General features: G+C 49.1%; 1 protein-coding gene across 1 annotated transcript in view; it reads right to left on the bottom strand.

The window, feature by feature from the left end:
- Window positions 1-15,031: 15,031 nt before the first annotated feature.
- FRMD1 (FERM domain containing 1) overlaps window positions 15,032-22,413 on the bottom strand; it is a 30,534-nt gene continuing 23,152 nt past the window's right edge. Inside the window, exons 7-13 of the mRNA XM_068409435.1 lie at window positions 21,231-21,296; window positions 20,950-21,018; window positions 20,585-20,759; window positions 18,522-18,857; window positions 18,253-18,381; window positions 17,446-17,525; window positions 15,032-15,319 (exon numbers count right to left, since the gene is read on the bottom strand). Coding sequence (XP_068265536.1) covers window positions 15,032-15,319; window positions 17,446-17,525; window positions 18,253-18,381; window positions 18,522-18,857; window positions 20,585-20,759; window positions 20,950-21,018; window positions 21,231-21,296 — 1,143 coding nt within the window. The remainder of the gene's footprint in view (window positions 15,320-17,445; window positions 17,526-18,252; window positions 18,382-18,521; window positions 18,858-20,584; window positions 20,760-20,949; window positions 21,019-21,230; window positions 21,297-22,413) is intronic.

The following is a 22,413-nucleotide window of genomic DNA, read 5'->3' as shown; positions in this document are numbered from 1 at the left end:
CCCCAAGTCCTAATAGCAGCAAGTGCTCGTCTAGGGTAAAATACACACATATGCATACACATAGACCTACACAAAATTTGCAGGAGAAGTCTAGACATACCTAGAATCAGACAATGGCCTTCAAGGTACAAGTCCAAAATTTGGCCCAGAGTACAGATTGGTGCCCACATTTCTCTGTGGATTTATCATTACAGATGGAATTTAACAACTCCAGTTGTTGGCTCCCCTTGCAGCCAAGGGAACTGGATTGACAGGATAGATCCACTTTCAGCAAGTACCTCTGCCTCCCTAGTCTAGTGAGGGAGTCCAGGCAAAGGGTTTAGAGCCCAAACTCTCAGTTTGCCACAGCCAGGGAAACAAGGACCTGATTTTGAAGGACATACAACTGCTGTGGAGGTTTTTCACTTGTTTTTTCAACCTTGATCCCTACCTTACCTACCCAGCCCTAACGTTAAGCTCTGCAGAGCTAGTCCAACATGCCTGCCTTCTTTCAGCCTTTGCACATCTGTCCCCAGGTCACTTGCAGCACCCGGCTTTCCATACAGGGGAAGGCAGCATGCAAGGGGGCAGAGCAGAGCATATGGCACAGGAGCTGCCCCCCATCAGCTCCCTGTGAGGATGTTTTTTTCAGCGCCCAGAAGGAACGCCTTTGTGCAGGGCAGCTCACCATGCCCCAAGAGCTGCCCCACACCCCGAGAGCTGCCCCATGCCGAGCACGTGGCTGGCACACTGTAAATTCACCCTGCAGTTCATAGCACTCTGCACCCAAGCCATTCATCTTCCTCACCACGTAAGAGTACCTAGGAGTACTCTTATCAGCAGAGCCCAAGGAAGCGATGTGATCCACAATTGCTTAACAGTGCTGCATCTCATCATGGGGTTAAAAAAAGCAGTAATTAAACCAGCCAGTGCCTTTGGACCACTCTTAAACAAAACCTTGACCTATGCTGACGTTTGAAAATTATATATTTAATTTCCACATGTGGCTTCATGCCTTGGCAGCAGCCACACCACAAAGAGAGGCTGCTCTAGGTTTTAGCCAAGCTAGGAAAACCATAATTAGCTTTGGAGTGTTCACAAAAATGTTTAATTTCTTATTAAATTGCCTATTCCATTTTATGAAGCGCTTTTCCAAACCTCTGCAGATTGTGAGGCACAAGCAGAATGAAGCAGTTATTGGAAAAGGCTTTTGGCTCCTGCTGTGGACAAGCAGTTGCAAGCTGATGGGCTTGCAAGCCCCTTCCAACCAGAGGCAGAGGCAGCAGCGTCTGCTCACAGAGGAGCACACTGGCCCAGAGTGCAGGAACACCAAAAGGTACCGCAGCCTTGCACAGAACCAACTTGGCATTTGAGCAACAACATTAACCACAGCCCCAGCCAGACAAAAATGCAAGCCACGTACCGCGCAAAGGAGGGCACAGGGTGATCTAATTGAAGGGCATGAGTGAGGGGAATCATTGCCTACAATTCTTCTTGTCTTTTCTTACATTCATTTTTATCAAACCAGGCTTCATCTAGCAATGCATTTGCCCCTTTTAATTTCATTTATATAAAGGGAGACAAAAAAATCTAAGATAAAATTTGAGCCTTCTTGAAGCCACGCAAATATCTCCTCGGAGGCCAGGGGAGCAGACAGCTGCACTCGGTTTCATGTATTTGAATTTATCTTTAACAAGTGGCAAGGTGCCCACAGTCTTGACTAAGGTTGGCAACACGTCCAAACAATAACCATCCCAAAGCTGCATCAAAACGTTCTTTGGTGACACTTAGAAGCGAGCATGTCACCGCATGCCCCCGGGGGCAGGGGGGAGCGAGCGCAGCTGACGGATGGGGGACCGCGGTGTTGGAAAGGTTTCAGCTTGCGCCTGGCAATAGGCTGGTGCCAGGGACTGAGGCCTGTGGCTGCAAAAGCACACAGGTGCTGTTCGTTCTTTTTGGGGGTAACTCATGGCCTCCCCGATGGCGCTGGCACATGGCAAGAACCGTGCGGGGCTGCACAGGGAGCGCTGAAGCCACCGGGTAACGCATCTTTGTGCTCCACTGCACATCCCTCGCTGAACTCTTGGGATCTGAGTGATGATTTTGCCGTCCCCTTACTTCATGACAACATTCCCCTCCACCTGTGTTTTTACCTAAGATCTCAGATTAAAAAAAAAAAAAAAAAAACAAAGAAGATGATCCCTCTTCCCCATACCCACAAGTCTGAGACTGATCCAACAAAGCACTTGGAGGAGGAGTCCCAAACCCAGTACTTGAATAACATAATGCGATGCTCCAAATTCAACTCTTTTTTATTCAGTACATGACATGTCTCTAATGACTTGTAGATCAGCCTCAGAAAACCTGCTGAAATGCTTAAATGGTCAAGTGACCAGACATTCAGATGTCAGTACTAACAGCTCAAACACCAGGGCCTAGATTCAACAACAACAGAAGAGAATTGCAGTGCTCCAGTTATCAGGAACAAGTATTTAGCATCAGCGTTGATAGAAACAATGGGGGAAAATATCCATAGATACCAAACTCCAGGAACATGAGATTTGCACATCTTATCCACAGACTTGCAGGCTTGAAGTTGCACCTCAGCTCATTACCCCGGGGGAACCAGAGTTAAACTGAGTTATCACCCCCATGTTCTTCCAGTTCCTCCAGCTTCACGCTTGCAAGATACTCCTCCAACACATGTCCCCTCTTGCCCTTTTTCTGTTACATGAAATTACTGTCCTGGCTGGGATGAGTCACTGCCCAGCAGTACACTTAAAGGCAAGCACCAGAAGGAGTGGTTTTGCCTCTCATTTTCCTCTGGACTTTACTAATCAGTTCCTTCCCTCTTCTAAACAAAACCAAAACAACAAAAAAGCCAACCCACTGCTATAAAAAGCTTTGGAAGCCACACCAGAAGCTTTGAAGATCCAAGAGACAGAAGATGATGCTTCTTCCCTCACTTCAGATGTTTGGTTTTTCAGCAGCATGAGCCTCCTCCACCTCTTCCCAAGCACGCACACACACACAGACTCTGCCCACTACATGCTCTGAGCTGGCATTTGGAGTAACACAAGCTCCAGGTTAAACTCACAACCAGCTTCAGAAATGCGAGCATTTTGCAGGGCAGCCGGTGCATTAGCAAGCAGTCCTTTACGCTTCAGCCACAGGCCACAGATACTTCCAGCCCTATGTGCTTTGGCCAAGCAGCACCAACGTTCCCGACACTTTTTCCCAAGCCCAGCTCCTTTCCTCCTGACCCATTTCCCAAGCCCTCCCCTGGGTAGGTGGCTCAGCACGGATGGGTGCATGCACTCATCCGCACAGCACTTAGAAAGCAGCTGGAGGAGCAGCCCTTGCTGCTCCGGCTGGGTCTGCTGCCAAGGCTGAATCCACAGAGAATGGCTAGCTGGTGCTTAACGTGCCAATGCTCTTAGTGCTTCGCAATGAAAGTGAGCTTAGGAAGCCAGATCTGACAAGTTATTTCACGGTGTCCGACTTGTGGGAAGTGCTTCCCAACAGAGACGGGATGAAGTTTGCAAGAGGCTATTCAATATTCCAGCATCCAAGCAGGGACACCTCACAGAGATGGCACAGGGCTCAGCACAGGGGGACTACAATCTGGGTGTTGGGAAGGTACCAGGCAGTGCAAGAGCCACTGCCCAGGCTACCTCCAGGGGCCGTAAAGGGCATCCTGTCTCTGGACATCCCCCACCGATGCTCTCTTATGGAGAGAGATGTCCCATCTGCTGCCCTCCCAGTCTCCATCCAGAAGAAAGGCTTTATAACGCCTTTTTGTGGAAAGCTGTTGTAGATTCACTGTGGACATGCAACAGCTGGAAGTTACAGCAGTATCTTTTGCTACTGCTCACTACCTAATGCCATCAGAGCAGAGAAACACCCCTTGGTAGCAAGCCCCTTAGATCAGCCAAGACACTGCAGTGACATACCTGTTGTACTCTTTACCTCTCCTCTTACCTTGGCTCATGAAGACTCTGAAACTGCCCATGCCAGCTACCAGACCAGCAGCTGTGATGTGGGGAACACGCAACGGACAATTCAAAAGGAGGAAAAAGAGGTCCATAGTTAGAGCTGAGCCTGACTTCTGCTTCCTTACCAGAATCTGGTTGACCTGCTAAATTTGGCATAGCATTTGCAACAGCAAGAGGCAGGATGAGACTGTGATGCTGGAACACCAGAAGCTGTACCTGCGTGTTCACCAGCATCATCACCACGTGAACAAGGAGAGAGAACTTATGATGGACACGCTGATGTAGACACTGCATGACTGTGGGCAACTCACAACAGCCGCTTTCAGGAAATGGGATGCAAGCAATAAGCCTAGAGTTTTTCAGCAAGAGCAGGTTTGTGTTAACCCCTTCTACCAAAAATCCCAGCACATCAAAACATCACAAGCTTTGCAATCCCAGCTGCCAGTCACAAGCTCAGCTCCAAGGTATACAGAGAAAAAGGCACATGAACAGATGAATAATGAAAATGTAAAAGTGTGCAGCTGCATGGGGACATGGAGCAGAGGAAGGGAAGCGAGCTACCTGCACAGTCACTGCGCAGGTCCTGGGAGAGCTCCTGCTGCTCCTTGCTCACATGCTCCTGCTGCATGTCTCCCGAAGTGAGCCATGCACCGCCATGGGACACTGAAGTGGTCCCTCTACAGAACAGACCAAACCAAGCCCAAAGAAGGGGAGGTGCCACTGGGGTCACCTCTGCCCATTTGCAGGCAAGCCTGGTGCTGCACAAGGCAACACCAAACTGCCTTCAGCCAGGACACCTTTTTGGAGAGGCCAGCCAAGCACTCAGGATACCATCACAGCATATGGTGACCCCTGAATGCTCTCTGAGAGCCAGAGAGGGTCCCACACCCTGGGTCAGGCCCCGCCAGGGCAGCCGCAGATACGGCCAGGCACAGATGGCACACATGGAATGCTCACAGCCAGCTGCGCTCTGCATCACATGATGCCACCATCACAGGGTGGTGTGGCAACAGCAAGCCCGAAGGCAAGGAGACGCCTCACCACAGGCACAAAAAAGCAGAAGTAACTGGCCTCCAAGAAAGCCAGTGACCTTTGGACACCACCTACCTCCCATAACAAGTGGAAAGGGAAGAGAGAAAAGTGCAGAGTCCTGAGGGAGCTCCAATAAAGTTCTGCCGGTCATGAGATACTGGAGACTAGTGACACTGCCTCATACAACATTAACTCCTGAAAACAAACCTGGTCTGGCCCTGGGAGTTCAGATTTCATTGGCACTCTGCACCAGGCAGACAAGATCCCAACCTCAGGGCTGAGGTTTTGCCAGACCCTGACCATACTTTCAGTTTAGGCACCTGCTTTTAACAGAGCAGGTCCAAGGGTCCCCTGGAAAAGTCCCCCAGTGTCTCCCACCCACCAGCACCAAGTGTCACTACTACCCGCTCAGTCCCTGCAGGTCTCCCACCGTCATGTCCCAACCTGCCACCTTCACCCAGCTGCTCATCCTGGCAGGCATCTGGGGTGCACAGCCAGACAGGGCTGCTCCCGGGAGGTCAGACTCAGCAGCCACAGCATGTGTCCTGGGAGAGGACACTTGGACAATTAACATGTGTGAGGCCAAGGTCCTCTGCAGCCCGAGAGACCAGGACAGCAGAGCTGGTTTCCTAGGAGAGCCCAAGCTCCAGGCAAGATGAGAGCCACAGACAAGGGACAAAGTAAGGACAGTCAGAGGTAAAATAAGCTATGGCCTAACGATGACCACAGGAGACTCTTATCAAGGTCCTGCCAAGTTACTGCCACCCTTGCCCATGACCACCGCTGCCTGCAGTCCATGCAAGTTATTCCTTACACCAGCATGTCCTGCGGAAAAGTCAGCAGCTTCACCACTAGGACATGCCAGGAGAGGGGAAGGAAGAAGTGGTTTCCAGGCCATATCCCAACAACTGCTTAAGACTTCCACAGTGAACAACATTTGGGCAAGACTAAGAAGCAAACAAGCCCCACCCCACCCCAGCAGGGCTCTCCTTACTTCTCTCCCGGGCAACGCATCCGCAGGACCACAACACTGGAGCATGTTGGTAACTTCTCCCAGAGGATCTACAGAAACCTTCTCCTTTCCCCTGCTCTTCTCCTCAGAAGAAAGCTGATTTCCTGTGCCTTGATTGCCCTCCTCTGGAGCACTCTCCACCTGGACCTGCTACCAGCTGCAGCAAGGTAAACACCTGAGCCATCAGGAACCTTGGGCACAGGAGAGCAGCCCAGGGACACCAGAAACCACCTCATGCTCCTCCACGCCTGGGATGTCATCGCTGAAACAGCTGTCCCTGCTGTCACAGTGCCTTGCGGGGCTCTGCATTTTATCCGTGCATCCTCTACACGGGCAGAATTTGTACTTGAAGCTTTGTGGGCATCTGCCTGGAGTTAAGAGAGGCAGCTCTGAGCCTGCAGGATGGCATCGATGAAACAAGACCAAAGTGGTGGTAGCAGCAGTCTGGGGCAGCAGCTTTGGGGAGTCTTTAAAGTTCATTAACCATAAAGATGCTGGGTTGTCTGGAAGCTCAGCTGATGCTCTGGTGACATCTTTGGGAAAGGCAGCCTTCAAGAGCTCCTACCCTGCTCTGTTTATTCTGGAAACAGGATAAAATCAGTGTCATGGCTGTAGAGCTCTCCCTTAGCACGCTAGCCCTATATTTTTGAGCAGTAATTCTGCTTTGGATCTCAAAGTGTTTTGTGTTGAAGCAGATTGGATAGCAATGGTTTGTACCCTCTCTGTTATTTGCAGGGCAAATGTTAAGCAAAACTGTACCCAGCTGCTCCCACGGCAAACCCTGCCACTTATCCCCTGCTGCAGGATGTGGCTAGCTGAGTGCCAGCGCTGGCAGCCGGGCTGGGCTGGGACTGGCCGGGGCACAGCCACTTCAGAGGAAGGCCCCGTGTCTGCACCCCCAGCCTCAAGGCATTTCCTAAGGGTGAGTTTGGATCTAGATGTTTAAAACCACACCCGTACTTGGGGCTCTCTTTATTGCCCTTCTGGCACAGGCCCTTTGAGCAGTCCTATTGCCAAATTTTCCCTCCAGCCAGGCAGGCTGGGAAGGATTCCTTGTTTTTCTCATTACTGTGAGCCTTATGCAAAAGCATGACTCAGGGAGCTGGGGCTTTAAAAAGAAAACCTAGTGCACTGCAACACCTGCAAGAAATGCAGTCAAAGCCGGCAATACTAATACTGTCTACTGAGCCCCAGGTACCTCACCTGCCTTAAGGCACCCACTCTGGTGACTGGCATGTCCTTCTTGACCATCCCAAGAATGAAAGGTCCCAAAAAGGCATCTTGTTAGCACTTTCATGGAGGGGTTATAGAAACTCTCTGTTCACGTCTGACTAAAAAGGCCATCGTCAGAAAGTCTGCATTAGCCACAGAAAGATCACAGGGGCAGAAAACCCTCCCTGACCCCAGCAGCAGCTACGTGTGCCAGAGGAGAGGGCAGGGGCATTGCCAGTGTCCCTGGTCCTGCAAATGCAGATTGCTCAGGATCCACTTCAGCAGACACTACAGACAAAAGCCAGGCCAGCTTCCCAGGCTTGCTCCAAACACACAGCGAGCAATTTAACCCTAAATATAGGAGCGCAGCCCACAAGCCAGACAAGAAAGATTTCAATACTGCCGCCAGGAACAACAACAAACTGCACCACAGACCTTATTTCCAGCAGTGGGCAAGTGTGGATGCCTCAGAATAGGGCAAAAAGCCTCCTCGCTCTCACCCCCCAAAGTTATACATCAAGGAGAAAAAAGTACCTGGCTTCCTACAGCACATGTTTTTGCTCAGGGATCTTCAGCCCAAGAGCTGGAGCTCTTTTGAATGCACTTGGGTATGAGACGGTGCAGAGAGGCGGGTAACCCCGCAGCCTGCACCCAGCAGAAGAGGGGGAGAGGCTGCCTCAATGCAACCCTTCCAGTCTGAACCCTCTTGGCTACAGAGTGAGCCACATTCAAAGCTTCACTTGCTAAGAGGCTGGGAAACATGGCTGTGGGAACCAGTCACTGCTGCCATGATCATCAAACAGCTCAGGGTATTTGTCAGCTGGTCGTAACAAAGAGGCTGAGTACTTCCTGTGGCTAATGCAAACTAATTTTTCCTACACCAAATGCCCTGCTGTCGCTGAAGTATTCAGCAGTATTTTCCACGTGGTGGCTTGAGACTTAAGGCTTCTAGCACATGCCATACCCAATTATCTCATTGCATGTTGAGAACAGCAGTGACTGGAGAAAGAAAAACAAAGATTGGTATAAATGTATTTATGAGATTTAAAATAAAAATGTGAGGCTGATATTTCCAGGAATAAAAATAAAGCAGAATTTTAAAATGCCACAGCTATGCTCTTCAATAGCCCATATTCAGCTGCCCCTGCAGTCTACCAGAAAGGAAAAATACGATTTTTTTGCTCATTACCTCTCTGCGGTAGAACAACAGACTTCCAACACAAGGGTTGCTATCCGGATCTTACTCTAACAACTACAATCTCCTCCTTGCAGAGCCAAGTTCAGCGTTCAGAAGGACAGACTCAGCCAGTATCTGGCTGACCAGCAGCGTGAAAATGCAGCACAGCCATGGGCTGGAGTGTGCCCCCAAAAAATGAGCTGCAGGGACACAACATGTGCCAGCAAAGAAGGGGTGGGAACTACTTTGAGGTGGGTTTGCTTTATAAAAAGTTGTTTGGATGTGAGAAGTGAAATAATCCATGGGGAAACAAAGTCCTTCCCGTTCATTTCTCCATCATCCCATTGCCTCCTCCAGCCCATCCCTGCTGGCCAATGGCACCTTGCCAGTATGACGAAGCCCAGTGCCAGTGAAGTGGTCATGGCTGCTGTCTCGCCACGCCGTGGGCCCAGCCGCTGTGCCAGCTGCCCCAGCTGCAACTGGGCTGAAGGTCCACGGCGAGGGCAAAAGGGCCCAACTGTGAAGAGACAGCAGCCCACAGCTAATATTCAGCCACCCAAGGGGGTCATGGAGTTGGAGCTGTGGGTGAGAAAGTGATTGCAATGGGACGCAGGTGTCATTAAAAATTCAGTATGGAATTAAAAACACAGTACGTTTGATTTCCTGGGAGCAACTAGGGGAAATATTCAGTGATGCTGCTCTGACGCCTGCAGAGGTTCTGCAGAAAGGATGCTCGCCCTGAGAGGTGGCAGCTCGTCGATGAAATAAAAACTGCTTCACTGTGCTGTGCCCAAGGCTTGTCTGCACCCGTCCAGCGATGCCCCATGCACGACACTGAAGGGAACTACAGGAACAGAGCAGGAACAGTGCACACACAGTGGACACACAGCCCCGCTGCCTCAAACACAGCCTCAGATTGCGACTGTCCGTGCATCTGCGACTTCCCGTCCCAGGGGTGTATTGCCTTGAATGGGCTTGTCTTCCATAAACCGACTTGTTGGAGGGTTTTTGAGAACTAATATCAACATTTCACTCCTGGAGCATCCCGTGCCAAGGATTCCCAGAGGCTGAGAAGCAGCAGCTTTTTCCCCAGCGTACCCTGGGCGTACCACCCTCCATGCTGCCCTCGGGCCCGAGCGATGCTGCCCGGTGACCTGGGACTATTTAATACACTTTTTGCAGGGGATTCGGGCAGCGCCTGATGGCCACAGCCAGCCTCGGGGTCCGCTGGCGCAACTACCGGCTTCCCGGCGGTTTGGCCTGCGTGGGCCTTCCGCGCTCCCCCCGTCTCACGGCGGGCCGTGTGTCCGTGCCCCGCGGCCGCGGGCACCCTGCTCTCCGGCAATGCGTTGACAGGAGCTGCCCGAGGTGCCTCCCCGGCCCCCGGAGACGCGGCCCTGGCACCGCTTGGCCGCCCCGCCGCAGCTCCGCGTGAGGCCGCTCAGCCCAGCCGGCACCCGCGGCGGGGCGGCCGGCTGCCAGCATCCCCGCCTCGGCCCGGGCTCTCGCCCGCCCGCCCGCAGCCCCGGTGGGAGGAGCGCCGGCCGGAGGAGCCCCGGCCGTGGGGCAGCGGCCGCAGCGCTCCTCGGGCGCCGCCCCGCGCCCCGGCCCGGCACTGCCGCCACACGGCCCGGGCCAAGCCCCCGTCCCGACCCCGGCCCCGCGGCGGCAGGCGGAGAGCGGAGCGTGGCCCCGGGCTTTTCCCTCCGGCCCCCGCCCCACACGGGCCCCTCAGCCCCAGGCGTGGCCTGCAGGCTCGGGGCCCCGTTGCCACTATAGGGGAGGGAAACGGTGGCTGCCGGGAGGGCGGGAGCCGCCGCCGGCGGGGCGGTGAGGCGGCGGGGCCGGCTGCCCCTCGGCCGTACTCAGCCCCACCCGGGGAGCAACAGCGCGGGCGCCGTTCTGTGCCCCGGCTCACCCCGCTGCCGCTACGGGCCTGGGAGCTGCCTCGAGGGGACATGTTTGTTCCCTTCCCCCGCCCCAGCTGCGAGGCCGCCCGGAGAGACGGGAAGGCGCGGGCCTCTCCTTGGGCACCACCAGCCTCGGAAGACACCCACGGAAGGGGCAGGCTTCACAGCAGGGGCTCCGAGGTACAGGCAGAGGCAGCTGTAGAGGCACAGGAGACGGGTAGGGATGAGAAAGGAGAGCTGCCGGGAGAAGCCTGGGCAAACTGACCAGGAGACACCGTACCCAGGCAGGGGAAGCACCCTTGCTGGGGGGCAAGGAGCTACAGCAGGGAGCTTGCCCACCACTGAGAGACTTCCAACCAGTTCTTGCTCAAAAGTGTGCAGGCTTTTAAAACACCACATCAGCTTTCAATGTCTCAGACCTCGCTGCTAAGAACTCCACCGAGGAATTGCTCACTTCACCCAAAATACCTGGGATGTTCTACCCATCAGCTTTAGCACACACCTTCAGGCCTTACCTCCCTCCAGCTCCCGCACTTGGCATGCCTCAACACAGATCCGGTGCAGTAACAACATCCCCCCCGTCCGTCCCCATCCCGCGCTCTACCACTTTACTGAACCCGCACAGGATTCACTGGCACCACGAGAAGTCCCATCTTCAGAGGCAGGCTCATCCTATATATTCTGGTCAGCAGCAGTCCACCCTAGCAGGCAAGAAGGTGCTATTACTTGCCCAGCAAAGAAACAAAGAGAAGTGACAAAGTCCTTCAAGATTTAGGTAACTTAATATTTGCTTGTTATTTAATTTTACCTCCATAGAAAGCTCCATGTGTAACCAAACCACCTCTTTCCAGCATCCCCAAAACAAAGCTGGATGAGTCTCTGAAGTCCTTGAAAATTTATATTCTGAAAACACAGCAGGTACTGGACAGAAATATGACATACAAGAGAGGAAGTCAGAATAGGGGCAACACTGCAATATCAAAGTACATAAAAAATTTTTACTTTTTTTTTTTTTTAATGCTAGCTTTAGCAATCCATAATGCATCCCGAGAAAAGGAAAAAGAAACATTTACGAGGGAACCCCAGTCAGCAAGCTTCTTCAAGAGATGTGAATAGTTATACTGTGGCACTCCTTCCTAGACTTCTGTCCTAAGAACAGCGAAACTTTATCCATGCCAGACTCCAGGCCAGCAGGTTAGGCGACTTAAGGCAGAGCGCTCTTCAGCGGCGCTTTGCATGACGTGGGCTGGTGTGCTTGTCCTCAGATGCAGCCCCCAGGAGGATGCTGACAGGATCTCTCTACACCCTTGGGTGTTCACACGCTCTGTTTTCTTGACTAACCGCCACGAGCAGCTTAACCTGTCTCTTCAGTTAGATTCAGCTCCCATTAGCGTTCCCACTGTCTCCAACCTGCTTGACTGGGTCCTCAATGCCTGACAGAGGCCCCTTTGGCGTCGTGCGATTGAGAGTGGCAGGCAGGAAAAGGAGTTAATTCCAGTGACTACAGTGCTTCGGGGTTTGCCGTCACAAGCCGAGCTCATATGGATTAGTCTGGCAGCAAATTAATTTCTACAACCTTCCTATCTCAAATGGAAGATGTCACTGACATGCAAAAAGAAAAAAAATAATACAAAATACACTATTACCTTTTTCTAGCCATACTTTATTGCAGGTGTACATATAATCATATTTTAAACAAGAAATTCCTTTCATGGAAAGGAGAAACTTTTACCATTAAAATAAAGTGATTATACCACAAGTATTTTACAAATATGTACAAATATTGGCAGCTAGTTTCTAACATCAGCTGATAAATGCTTACATGTTACCCTCTACCAAACTAATCAAAACCAAAAATATTAAGAGACCTTCTAAATCCAAAGACAAACAAAAAATAAATCTATTACTAGCAGGAACAGTTTTTTTCATATGAATACAAAAACTTGCATAATAGATATTCACAGTGCTTGTAAGGTATTAATTCGTTCTCAGTCTACACACACAAGTGTCTGGTCTCCCCTTCATATGCATATGTAACTTAGAGTACTGGAAGGAGCTGCATAGACCACTGAGAGAAGACGGTCAGACCTGGAGAGTTTGCCTTCCCCACCAGCTATGAATAAATACAAGAAACCCCCATGTACGTACAAGGCAGTGGATGCTCATGCAAGAGCCAATTATGCTGTTTTCAGGCATTGGTGTATTTTGTAGCCAGCGACAGCAGGATTACAGCATTTCACCAAATCCATTGAACGCTTGGTAACTGCAAAAAGAACACACCTAGCTGCTTGGTGGCAATAAACACTTCAGTAAGGTGGTTAGGCTGAGGCAGGTATGAATGTGATTGTCTTTGAGAGAAGTGTGCACAGATGTGAGCACATGGCACACGCATGTTTTGTGACACTTTTTCAAACAACTATACCCACTGAATTTTGAGGGTTTTCTTGTTAACAACCATTGCCAGAACCACGAGTAACTATACATCTGCACGGGTGGGAAAGCAACAGTCTAGCAGGGCCATTGCTCCAGACCCCCCCCACCTTTTCCATGGACAGACATTGCTGCAGTAAGAGCCATCCCTCCAGCTCCACGTGGCTGCAAGAACAAGGCTGCTCCCTGCAGCTCAGCCACTGGTCTCCTGGATCCTGGCCATGTCCGTCTCCCACGGCTTACGGCCAAACAGGCTCCAGGTAACAGGGAGCGACCAACAGTGGGAGGCTTGAGTGGACTGTTCACGAGCAGCCAGATGTCCTTTACTCATTTAGATCCATTTAGGAGAGTTTATTTTGGATGCAGTAAACATAACTCAGTACTCTGTAAAGGCATTTTGGCTTTGCTTGGAAGAAAGGAAAAGAGGCTACAGTGAACACACAGCTCCCAATTGTTCATTACAGAAAGAACGAACAGTGTGATCAAAGAGGGCACGGTCAATGAAGTCGTGGCTACAGTGAGCTTGTGCCCATCATTCATTCGTCAAACACACAGCTAGGATTTGGTTCTGCATTCATCTCAGAGGACGTACAGCTACTGATGCCACTTCAATAAATGCAGATACACCTGCACACTCTGTTTCTGCACCACACTCGCACGAAATAGTGAGATGACAGACTTGACAGATTTGCTATTTGAACAGTTTACAGGAACGCAATTTACCAGACAACTACTAAGCCTGCAAGCCTCCCGTCAAAGCAGCAGCTCATACCCTCCTTGTCGTGGTCTGCTTCCTTCCTTTCCTGGATTCAGCTGTCTTCAGCTTTTGAGTGATCAACACTGCACAACATGCACTTCCTCAACCAGCAGAATAGCATCAGTCTGCTTCTAGAGTTTGCCAAAATGTGATCAACTTTCACCTGCAAGGTTATCAAAAGCTGGGCACAGGTTACACATGCCTGTAAGTACAAGTTTCCCAAATGCTGGGAATTGATGAGGGGAGGAGGTGCTGGGGAAAGATGGGGAAGGAAATCAAACATACGTTTATTTGGATGTAACAAGGTGGCAGGATGTTTTCCACAACAAATGCTTGAATCAAACAGCGTAATTATCATTATTTTCCTGGTGAGAGCCAGCACAGCCAGCTCCACCACTCAGAACCACCAAACAAGTACCCTTCGTTTGGCACACAAACACCCTATGCTTCCACCGTCACCAGCCCTGCAGCACCACACACTCATGTCTGCATGACCTATCCATGACTATGTGGAACATAGTCATTCTGTCTGTCCTTCCAAAGTGACTTTCTCCAGTCCGTACTTGCCTCCTAAGCAGAGGAAAAATTTTTAAGGAACAGATTTATTAAAAATAAAGAAAAGAACAACATAAAAGTATGACTCAAAGTAAGGGGTGATCATGCCTGGACAAATTCTCCAGTCACACTCCTGTCTTCAAGAGCCAGTCAATTAACGCTCTTAACGTGTCTTCCGTACTCTCAGGGCCAGCCAAGTCATTTGTTTTATCCACTCCCCCATCTCCCCACGGACATAAGCATTAATTTACCAAGCTGCATCACGGCAGTAGTAGACAGCTGAGAGACAGTTCCATTTGTTGCATTAAAGAAAAAAAAAGAACACACATTGTATTTGGCTAGATGCTTAAAACAAAACAACAACAACAAAGAAGAGAAATAAACTCCTGGCAGAGCAGGTCTTGCTCCCAGTAAAGCAAATAGGCAACTTATGTTCATTACAACAGGAACAGGCTAGACACTTCCACACACAGCCCTCCAAATGTGCTCAGAGTACATCCTGGCCTGACAGCTGTTGGCAACGTTGCAGCAACACAAACTCCAGACAACCAAACTATCTGTACACTAGCATTAACATAAATGGACCACAAGAGAAAGGCAGGAAGATAAACTGACATAGACTTTAAATTTCTTTCCGATAAATCCATTTAGACACAGTGTTTGCTGTACTAGCTCAGCGTCAGTTTTGGTCCATAGTTTTTTGGTTTTTATGTTGGTTGTGACACTGCTAATGGTGCAGGCCACTTCATTTTCTGCTCAGACAGACACTTCAAATGCCAACATTAAGTGCTACACTCCAGTTGACTTGCCCTGTAGTCAGGTCTGCAGAAGTGATGCCACTTACTGATTATGGAGCTGAATAACAAAGCTGCTCGCAATCTCCTGCAAGAACCAGAGTGACATCACATGTGTTAATGAGGTATATATTTCCATGATGAGCTGTTTCCCTGGAATGGAAGAGCTCCAATCTTATTACACCACAAACTCCTCCGGGAGCTGGTCCTCTCCCAGAAGATCCAAGGAGAGGCAGTTCATGGATCGCTTCCCATAAAGGGCAGACTTGGTTTTGCAGTCCACTGTGGAATAAACGCAGCCATAGATAGACAGCTTATCCTCCAGGCTGCAGCCAAACGTGTAGCTGTGGGACGTGTCTGAAGACAGCGTGGCACTTAGTGGTGGGTGCCGGTGCTTGTAAAGGCGGATGTCATCCAAACTCTGGCTGTGCTGGTCTGTGCAGCTCCTGCTTTTGGGCGATCTGACCTGCCAGTTCAGTAATATGAACATGAATAAAAACGATGAGCTCAGACACATCCTAAGGATGCTGGCTAGGCATGCTACAAGTTTTCCAAAATTTTTCTTCCATTCCTTCAAAACAGCCCCACCAGCCTTCTGAAGGACATTGGCTTAATGAAGAAGCTATGAACCATTAAGAAATTACAAGTGCGTTAAGCTGCCCTGCCATGTTGAGCCAGATCCTGATCTGTCTGCACTGCGTCCTCAGTGTCCAGTACAATGGATGAAACACTTGACAGGTATTGACACCTGAATGACCTGTCACTTCTTGGCAGATCCGTGCAGTCATCCTCAAATGGACAAAGTGCACGTAACAAAAAATTACCCCAGCTGCCTGAACACAGAGTTTGTGAAAGTCTAATGAGCTGAAAGGAAGGTTCAGAAGGCAACCATGCAAACTAGCGCGTTACGGTGTCCAAAATTCACTAAGTGCAACATACAGTTTCACCTACATAACGTTGTCCAGCAATGAAGAAAACAGGAGCGACACACTAGCACTAATTCCCCGAGGCAGTGTCTTGCTACACAAGCTGTAGTGACTGGGCCCCTGTGGAGGAATTACTGACCATTCGAGACATTTCCAGCTTCCTCACCTGTTTTTTCTTGCTCTGTCTCTTCATAATCAGCTTTTAAATGCTACTATTAAGGCTGACTTCAGGAATATCACTTTTAAACCAAGATACTTATGTTGGCAACAAAGAAAACTTCCAGTCATCACTTCTCTCACCTCCATGGGATGAGAATTGAAAAACTACCCCGAGGACACCCTGCGCTGGCTCAGCTGCGCTCCCAGAAACAGGTACATGCTGTATGGTCTGGTCAACACCAAGGAAACCCAGTCCTGCAGCGCTTAGTTACATGGCCTTGTAAGGAAGGTGGTTTTTTGTTTTGTTTTGATTTTTTTTTTTTTTTTAAAAGATGCACCAAATATTTGATGCATAGAAGTGGCAGACAGGTCTTTGCAATTGCTTAGAGTCCTGTGTTGATCAGAAACATTCTTATAAAACAGATGCCTCCCGATCAATTAATAGCATGAGCATGTGTTGGTAAATGCATTAACGTTAAAAACATTACTTTAAGCAAGATGCCCACTCCCTGCCTTGCACTCTTAAGTCATTCCACTCAAATACAGGAATAACTTAATTATGATTTGTACTGCATGGTCTTCAGCTTTGGAAAAAATAACCAAGATTTTATTTAAATCTCCTATAGCACTTTACAGACTATTTTGCTCATAAGTGAAAATTTCTTGTCACTTTTGACTGGGTCCAGGAAGAAGCATGAAAAGAGAAAAAAAAGTCCTAAAAAGCAATTGAAGTCCTTGTTCTTAAAAGTTCAGAGAGTAAAGGGGAAAACGAACAGATTTTTAAAATTCTTTTAGCAGATAAGGCTAATTTGACTTCAGAGAGAAGAAATGGTGGAGGCTTGGGGTTGTTGTTTTTTTTTTTTAAAAAAACCCCACATATTTCTACCCCAGTGGATAGAGCTATACTTTGAAAAGAAATATTGTTTGGCCTTAAAAAGACATTTTAGTAAGCTTTTTCCAAGCACAACTTATCATATGACATATTTTACCATATATAGCTGCCTTTTCTCAAGGGTTTGCTGAAAAGAAAACATTGACAACAAAGACTTCAGCACGCACATAGTATAATCACACAAATGATAGTAATTAGAGCTTGAGCATCTGGTTCTGCTCTGATGTGAGCTCCTTCTGGCTTCAGGAGCAGGAAGATGATCAAGTTTGCAACCAACATCCAAACTGCATGGATGATCTTGGCCCTATATTGCACTGAAAACTTGGAAGTGGTTTATTTTCCATTTCCCATCTGGAAGCCTATGGCAGACGATAGCTGGCTTGCAAGATTTCCCCACTGATCACTCCAAGTCTCTCTATACTATTCTGGACCCAAACGCTGCTCCCACCCTATTCCTGAGAGCAGTAGCTGGCCAACAGCTGGTTTTGGTTACACCATTTAAAATCAGTCAAATCCAGACCAATCAAAGTTCACCTGATTTACAGCTGTCTCCATTACACTAGACTTTGGTTCAATGCCCACACACATACCCTCCTGCCGAGCACCCCCCCTTACCTGGTGAAGGGATTCCACACTTTGGCCTCTCATTTTTATTAGCGTGACTTGCACCACAGACAGTGATTCCTGATTTGTAGCTACAAAGGAGAAGGAGGAAGTGAAAAGCACAGCTTTCACAAGTGAAAAGGTTTGAGGTTTTGTGGGCTGTGGAAAAGGGAAGTTGTTCTCACAAGCCACATTCAAGCAGTGCTGTCCTATAAATATAAATATACATCCCTAAGCACCCTCAATGCTCTGGAAGTTTTGCTCACCAGTACTCCTTTTTGCCCCTAAGGATCAATGTTTAAAAACTCTCAAGGAAACAGCTTCTCACCAACTTGTCCCCTATTCACCCATCTTGCTTTGCTATAAAGGCCGTATGTATTAAGGCCAGACAGCTCCTGCATGTCCCCATTGTCTAGCATTCCCTGTATCACAAGCCACAAAACTTTACCTATTAATTCCTGCGACTAGCCCATTAATCCGTGGTTGAACCCCTTGGCTCTTTTGTGGTATACAAGATTTTAAAGCAAATTCCTTCACCACAAAAGGTTTACCTCAGTTATCTTTTTGTCATTAACTGAGCATAAACTTGGCAAATCTGGAGAAGGGAGACCTTGAGGAGCACAGAGGAGAGCAGCACTGTACAATATAGGGTGCTGGCCTTGAACCCCTAGATGAGCGGACTTCAAATCCTGTTGCAGCAGGGCAGTAAGTAACACTGACAGTTGTTTGGAAGAACATAAGCTTTCTTGGATCCCTCAGATTATGCCTATTGCTAGAGCCTAAAGAAAAGCACTGAGCAGTAGCAGAAAGCCATCTCACCTTGGCAGCTAGCAGCATCTAGAGGAAGAGATTCAACAGATTCTCCCACAGTGGCCTCCTCTAACTGGTCTCCCTCTAAAGGCTCATCTACAGGCACCTCCTCTGGCTCATCTACTGCCAGCTCAAGCTCTAGGAGGAAGAGAGCAGCAGGAGAAAGGTTAGCATTACATTTCTGCTCCAAGCTGCTTCATGTTCTCTTACTCTCCATTCTCTTGCAGGAGGAGGCAAGAGCAGGCTTAGAAGTTGCTCCGCATCTCCAAATTCTTTACCATCGTCCTGAGAGTCATCTTCAGCCCGCCCTTTGCTGCCACTGTCAATGCCAGAGCTACCGTAGCTGATGGTTGAGCTGCAGGATTTCTCTTTCCTATGCACCCGGTCAATGCTGAAGGGCTCATCCACTGACATTTCCACCGACACCCGGTGCCTGGCATCAGCCTCGATGCCCGACGTGTGAGAGCTGCCGTGACTCCCTGTGGACTGGCGCGAGAGGCGGTTATCCCTCCGGCTGCCCCCGCTGCTCCCACTGCCGCGCGAGTTCTTATCACACGGGTCCAGGTCCATGTCTAGCGTGTCACTGATATAGGACTCCCGGTAGCGCTTCTTCTCTGAGGAAGAAAGATGAGAGAAACCAGTGGGAACTTTAAGCAAGATTGAAGGAAGGGTAGCAAAAATAATCGGTTGGTTCTGGGACTGGCACAACGTGACAATTAAGAAAAAACTGCTGCAGCTACTGAACAAATACAGGGACAGTTTTGTGGTTTTTTTGTTCAACAGATAGTGGGATGCCCAGCTGGTTGTAAAAGAATTAGTCAGTCATACTTGCAGTAAACCCAGCATCTCCTGAATTAAAACAGGCAGGTAGAGGCAGTTATGATACAGAAAACAGCAGCTTCCAGAATGAAGGAAAGGTCAAAAAAAGAAAGGGAATTACTTAACTAACCTAAGTGCTCAGTCTTTAAAAACAGTGCATTGAATGTTTCTTGAAACAGTCACCAACATGTGGAGACACCTAAGAACAGGATCCCTATGGCTGGCATCTATTAATAATTTATTAATTATTTCTCCCACAGCTTGTATCTGTTATCTGAAGAGAGATGTGCTGAGGGCAGTCAAGAAATCCATGAGACACTAGTAGACACAAAACAACCTAAGGCCTTTTGCCCTCATGCACTTGATTAGTGAGCCTTTCTACAAGTGACCGGCACATGCCACTGGTTGCACCCGCACAGCTCAAGGCCACTTCTATAACCCCACTGAAGGGAAAGACAGAAATAATCAAGCTAGATGAGACCAAGGGCTGCCTTGCCCCGTACACTGATTCCACACAATCAGCAATCATCACTTCAGAGATGGATGTAAGCTCCTTAGAGTTAGTTGAGATGGGCAATAACCAGAAACAAGTTTCTTCCCGATTTCTCCCTGGAAGGAGTCAGCCTATGTCCTCAGACAAGAGGACCAACTACTGCTGGCTGACTTCTACTGACCTTGAAGGTAGCAACACAAGGCTTACAAACCCCAGAGAAGACAGACAAAGTGTGAATGGAGAATGCAGGGAACAGCAGTCAGGAAAGAAGTAGGGGAAAAAAGCATTCAGGAGAACGCTAGAGGGAAGGGGACACAATGAAAGAAGACCTATGCAATGCATTAAAAACAGTCACCAGGGAGAGGTAGGCTGAGAAGTTGTAGGAGGCACAGCTTGCAGAGCTGGAAAATGGAAGGGAGCAAGCTGAGAGGTGATGAAATGACTGAAGTTTGTCTGGAAGGATACCAGGGACTGCCAAAAATCACTGTTCCTATGGAGAGGGCACCCTATCAGAACATACAAATTCTGGGGTCCTGATCTGCTCTCAGACTGTTTCTGGCACCTGCAACTCCTAGCTCTTAACTGTCGGACGCTATAGACTAAATTGCGTGCAGTGTTTAGTAAAGGGCACTAAAACATTAAGACACAGGCTCACAACTTTTACTGCTGCTTGAACAAGATCTTATCCCAATGGAAAGCTTTTACTCAAAATTACTTCCACTCAGAAGTATGTGTCAAATCTGCACAAACAGGGAGCACAGAGAGCAAGGATCTCTTAAAGGGAGATATTCCCCCTCTACTGCTCTCACACACACACACACACTTTCTGATCGCAGTCTAGCAATGGGGGAGCCATAAACACTTCCCAGTAATGGACTTGAAACATATCTAGCACCTCTATTTCTCTCACCAGCTTCCTGATAAGGCAGAAACACCATTAATTAGAGCGCAGCCACCATGAAGCAACAGCAGAGCCTTACATGCTGTACTCTTCCCCTTACCAAAGTCACCTGCTCTTCTGTCACGTACCTTCCGCTTCCTCCAGTTTTCGGATTTGCTTCAACACTGGCTGGATGTTCAGAAAGAGCCGGTGGCTGTTGCTGAGGAGCTGCAGCAAGTGCCGGGATCTGAAGGGGCAACCCGTGTAGTAAACCAGTTTCCGTGCAGAGGGCAAACCATCTGGCTGGATCTCAAATTTTTTCCCCTGCATAAAGAGAAGGGATGCCAGTGAAATGAGCAAGAGCATGTTTTCAGCCACACAGCTACCAAAGGTAGCTGTGGTCTTGTGCGTACGAGTGACAGGACTTGACATGGCAGTGCGGGCAGGCCGACAGCTTTGCCAGGTCCCAGGTTGACAGCCTGCTGCCAGATGGCCTCCGTTCCGTCATACTCACCAGAAACGCCAGCTTCCCAATGTGCGACCAGGGAAAGTCGTAGAGGAGCTGGCGAACGTGATTCACCTCCTGCAACACATCAAACTCGGAGTGACACTGGCAGGGACTGGCAGGTACAGGGTGGAGTCAGCAATATGCAAAGAATTTGCAAACAACCAAGAATCTGAGCTATGCAGAGCCTGGTGCTTGCAGGGGAGGCAGAGGAGCTGCGGTGGGGGGGAGGACAGGGGAGCTGTGCAGAGTTAATGCTACACCAGAAGGCTTTCACAGCAGTCTGTTACCTGATAGATGTGCATTCCTCTCAGGGTCAGGCCCAGGATAACTGTCGGGCGATCCTCCTTCTTATCCTAAAAGAACAGAAGAGCCCAGAGTCAAAGGTTAATCTACAAAGACCACGCTCTTGTTCTGGCACCTACTGAAGGAGAGGTAGCAGGACTGGTCATCAGGCAGATGCCATCAGCTCATTTGGTTTTTATTGCGTTTGTAAAGTGCACCTTGCCTTGTTGACCCCTGAAATATCTACACCTAAAATCCCCTCGTGCTGGGTGACTCAAGCATCTCACCAAACGCCCTAGCTGCCCTGGACAGGGAATCCTGTAGCTTTACCGATTTGAGGGCATGGACAATTACTGCTTTCAGAGGTACCTTGTAACCTCTCGTATCGCCACGCGCTGTCTCTGCTGTCCCCATGAACATGCACCACTCTCGCTCTCCAGGTGACAGAGAGCCCAAAACAGAAGGAATGCATGTCCCCTTCTCCTTGCCATGGCACCGCTCTTCCCATCCAGCGACTTGCTAGACCTTAGGTGTCCCTTGGCCGGGGGGAGCTAATCAACGCCTAGAGTTACAGGGACTTTCCTTCTCACCATCTGATCTCTGTGTTGGGAGCAGGTAGTTTTAAATGTTTGTGGCTGGGTTGGAATACTGCCTTGTTTTTCCTCATCTGTACCTTGGTATGACATACGCGGTCTCTAACAAGAGTCCTTTGCTTGAAGACCAAAAAATATCATAAACTAGTTCTTTCAGACTCTCCTGGCATGGCGGAGTTAGGGAGGGGGACACATACTTTTCTTGCCAGGAGGAACAAAATTTTGGGGTAAAAATTTATAGGCTCACAGAGCTCAAACTTTACATCAAAACTTTCTCTCCTCACCTGGCTTGTCAAGATGCAAGCCTTATGCCATCACATTACCTCACCCTTTGCCCCTGGTACCATCCATATCTCCAGTTTAAAGTCACTAAGAAATGCTTTCTGCCTCTTAAGGGGCAGAAATCTCTGCCTCTTAAATCAGTATTGGTCTGGAGGAGAGATATGGGGCTCAGTGCTGTGTTTTCTTTCAGAGTTCCCAACCTCAGTAGCAGCCATGAGGAGGGTGTAAGAAAAAGTGACTGCTTTTGAAGTCGTAGGGCAGCCAGCACACTGACACCTTCACCTGGCACCCCATGCACTCGATCAGGAGCTTT

Source organism: Nyctibius grandis, chromosome 1, assembly GCF_013368605.1.
Source record: "Nyctibius grandis isolate bNycGra1 chromosome 1, bNycGra1.pri, whole genome shotgun sequence".
NCBI classification, from domain to species: Eukaryota; Metazoa; Chordata; class Aves; order Nyctibiiformes; family Nyctibiidae; genus Nyctibius; species Nyctibius grandis.
This window is presented reverse-complemented; position numbering and strand designations above follow the sequence as displayed.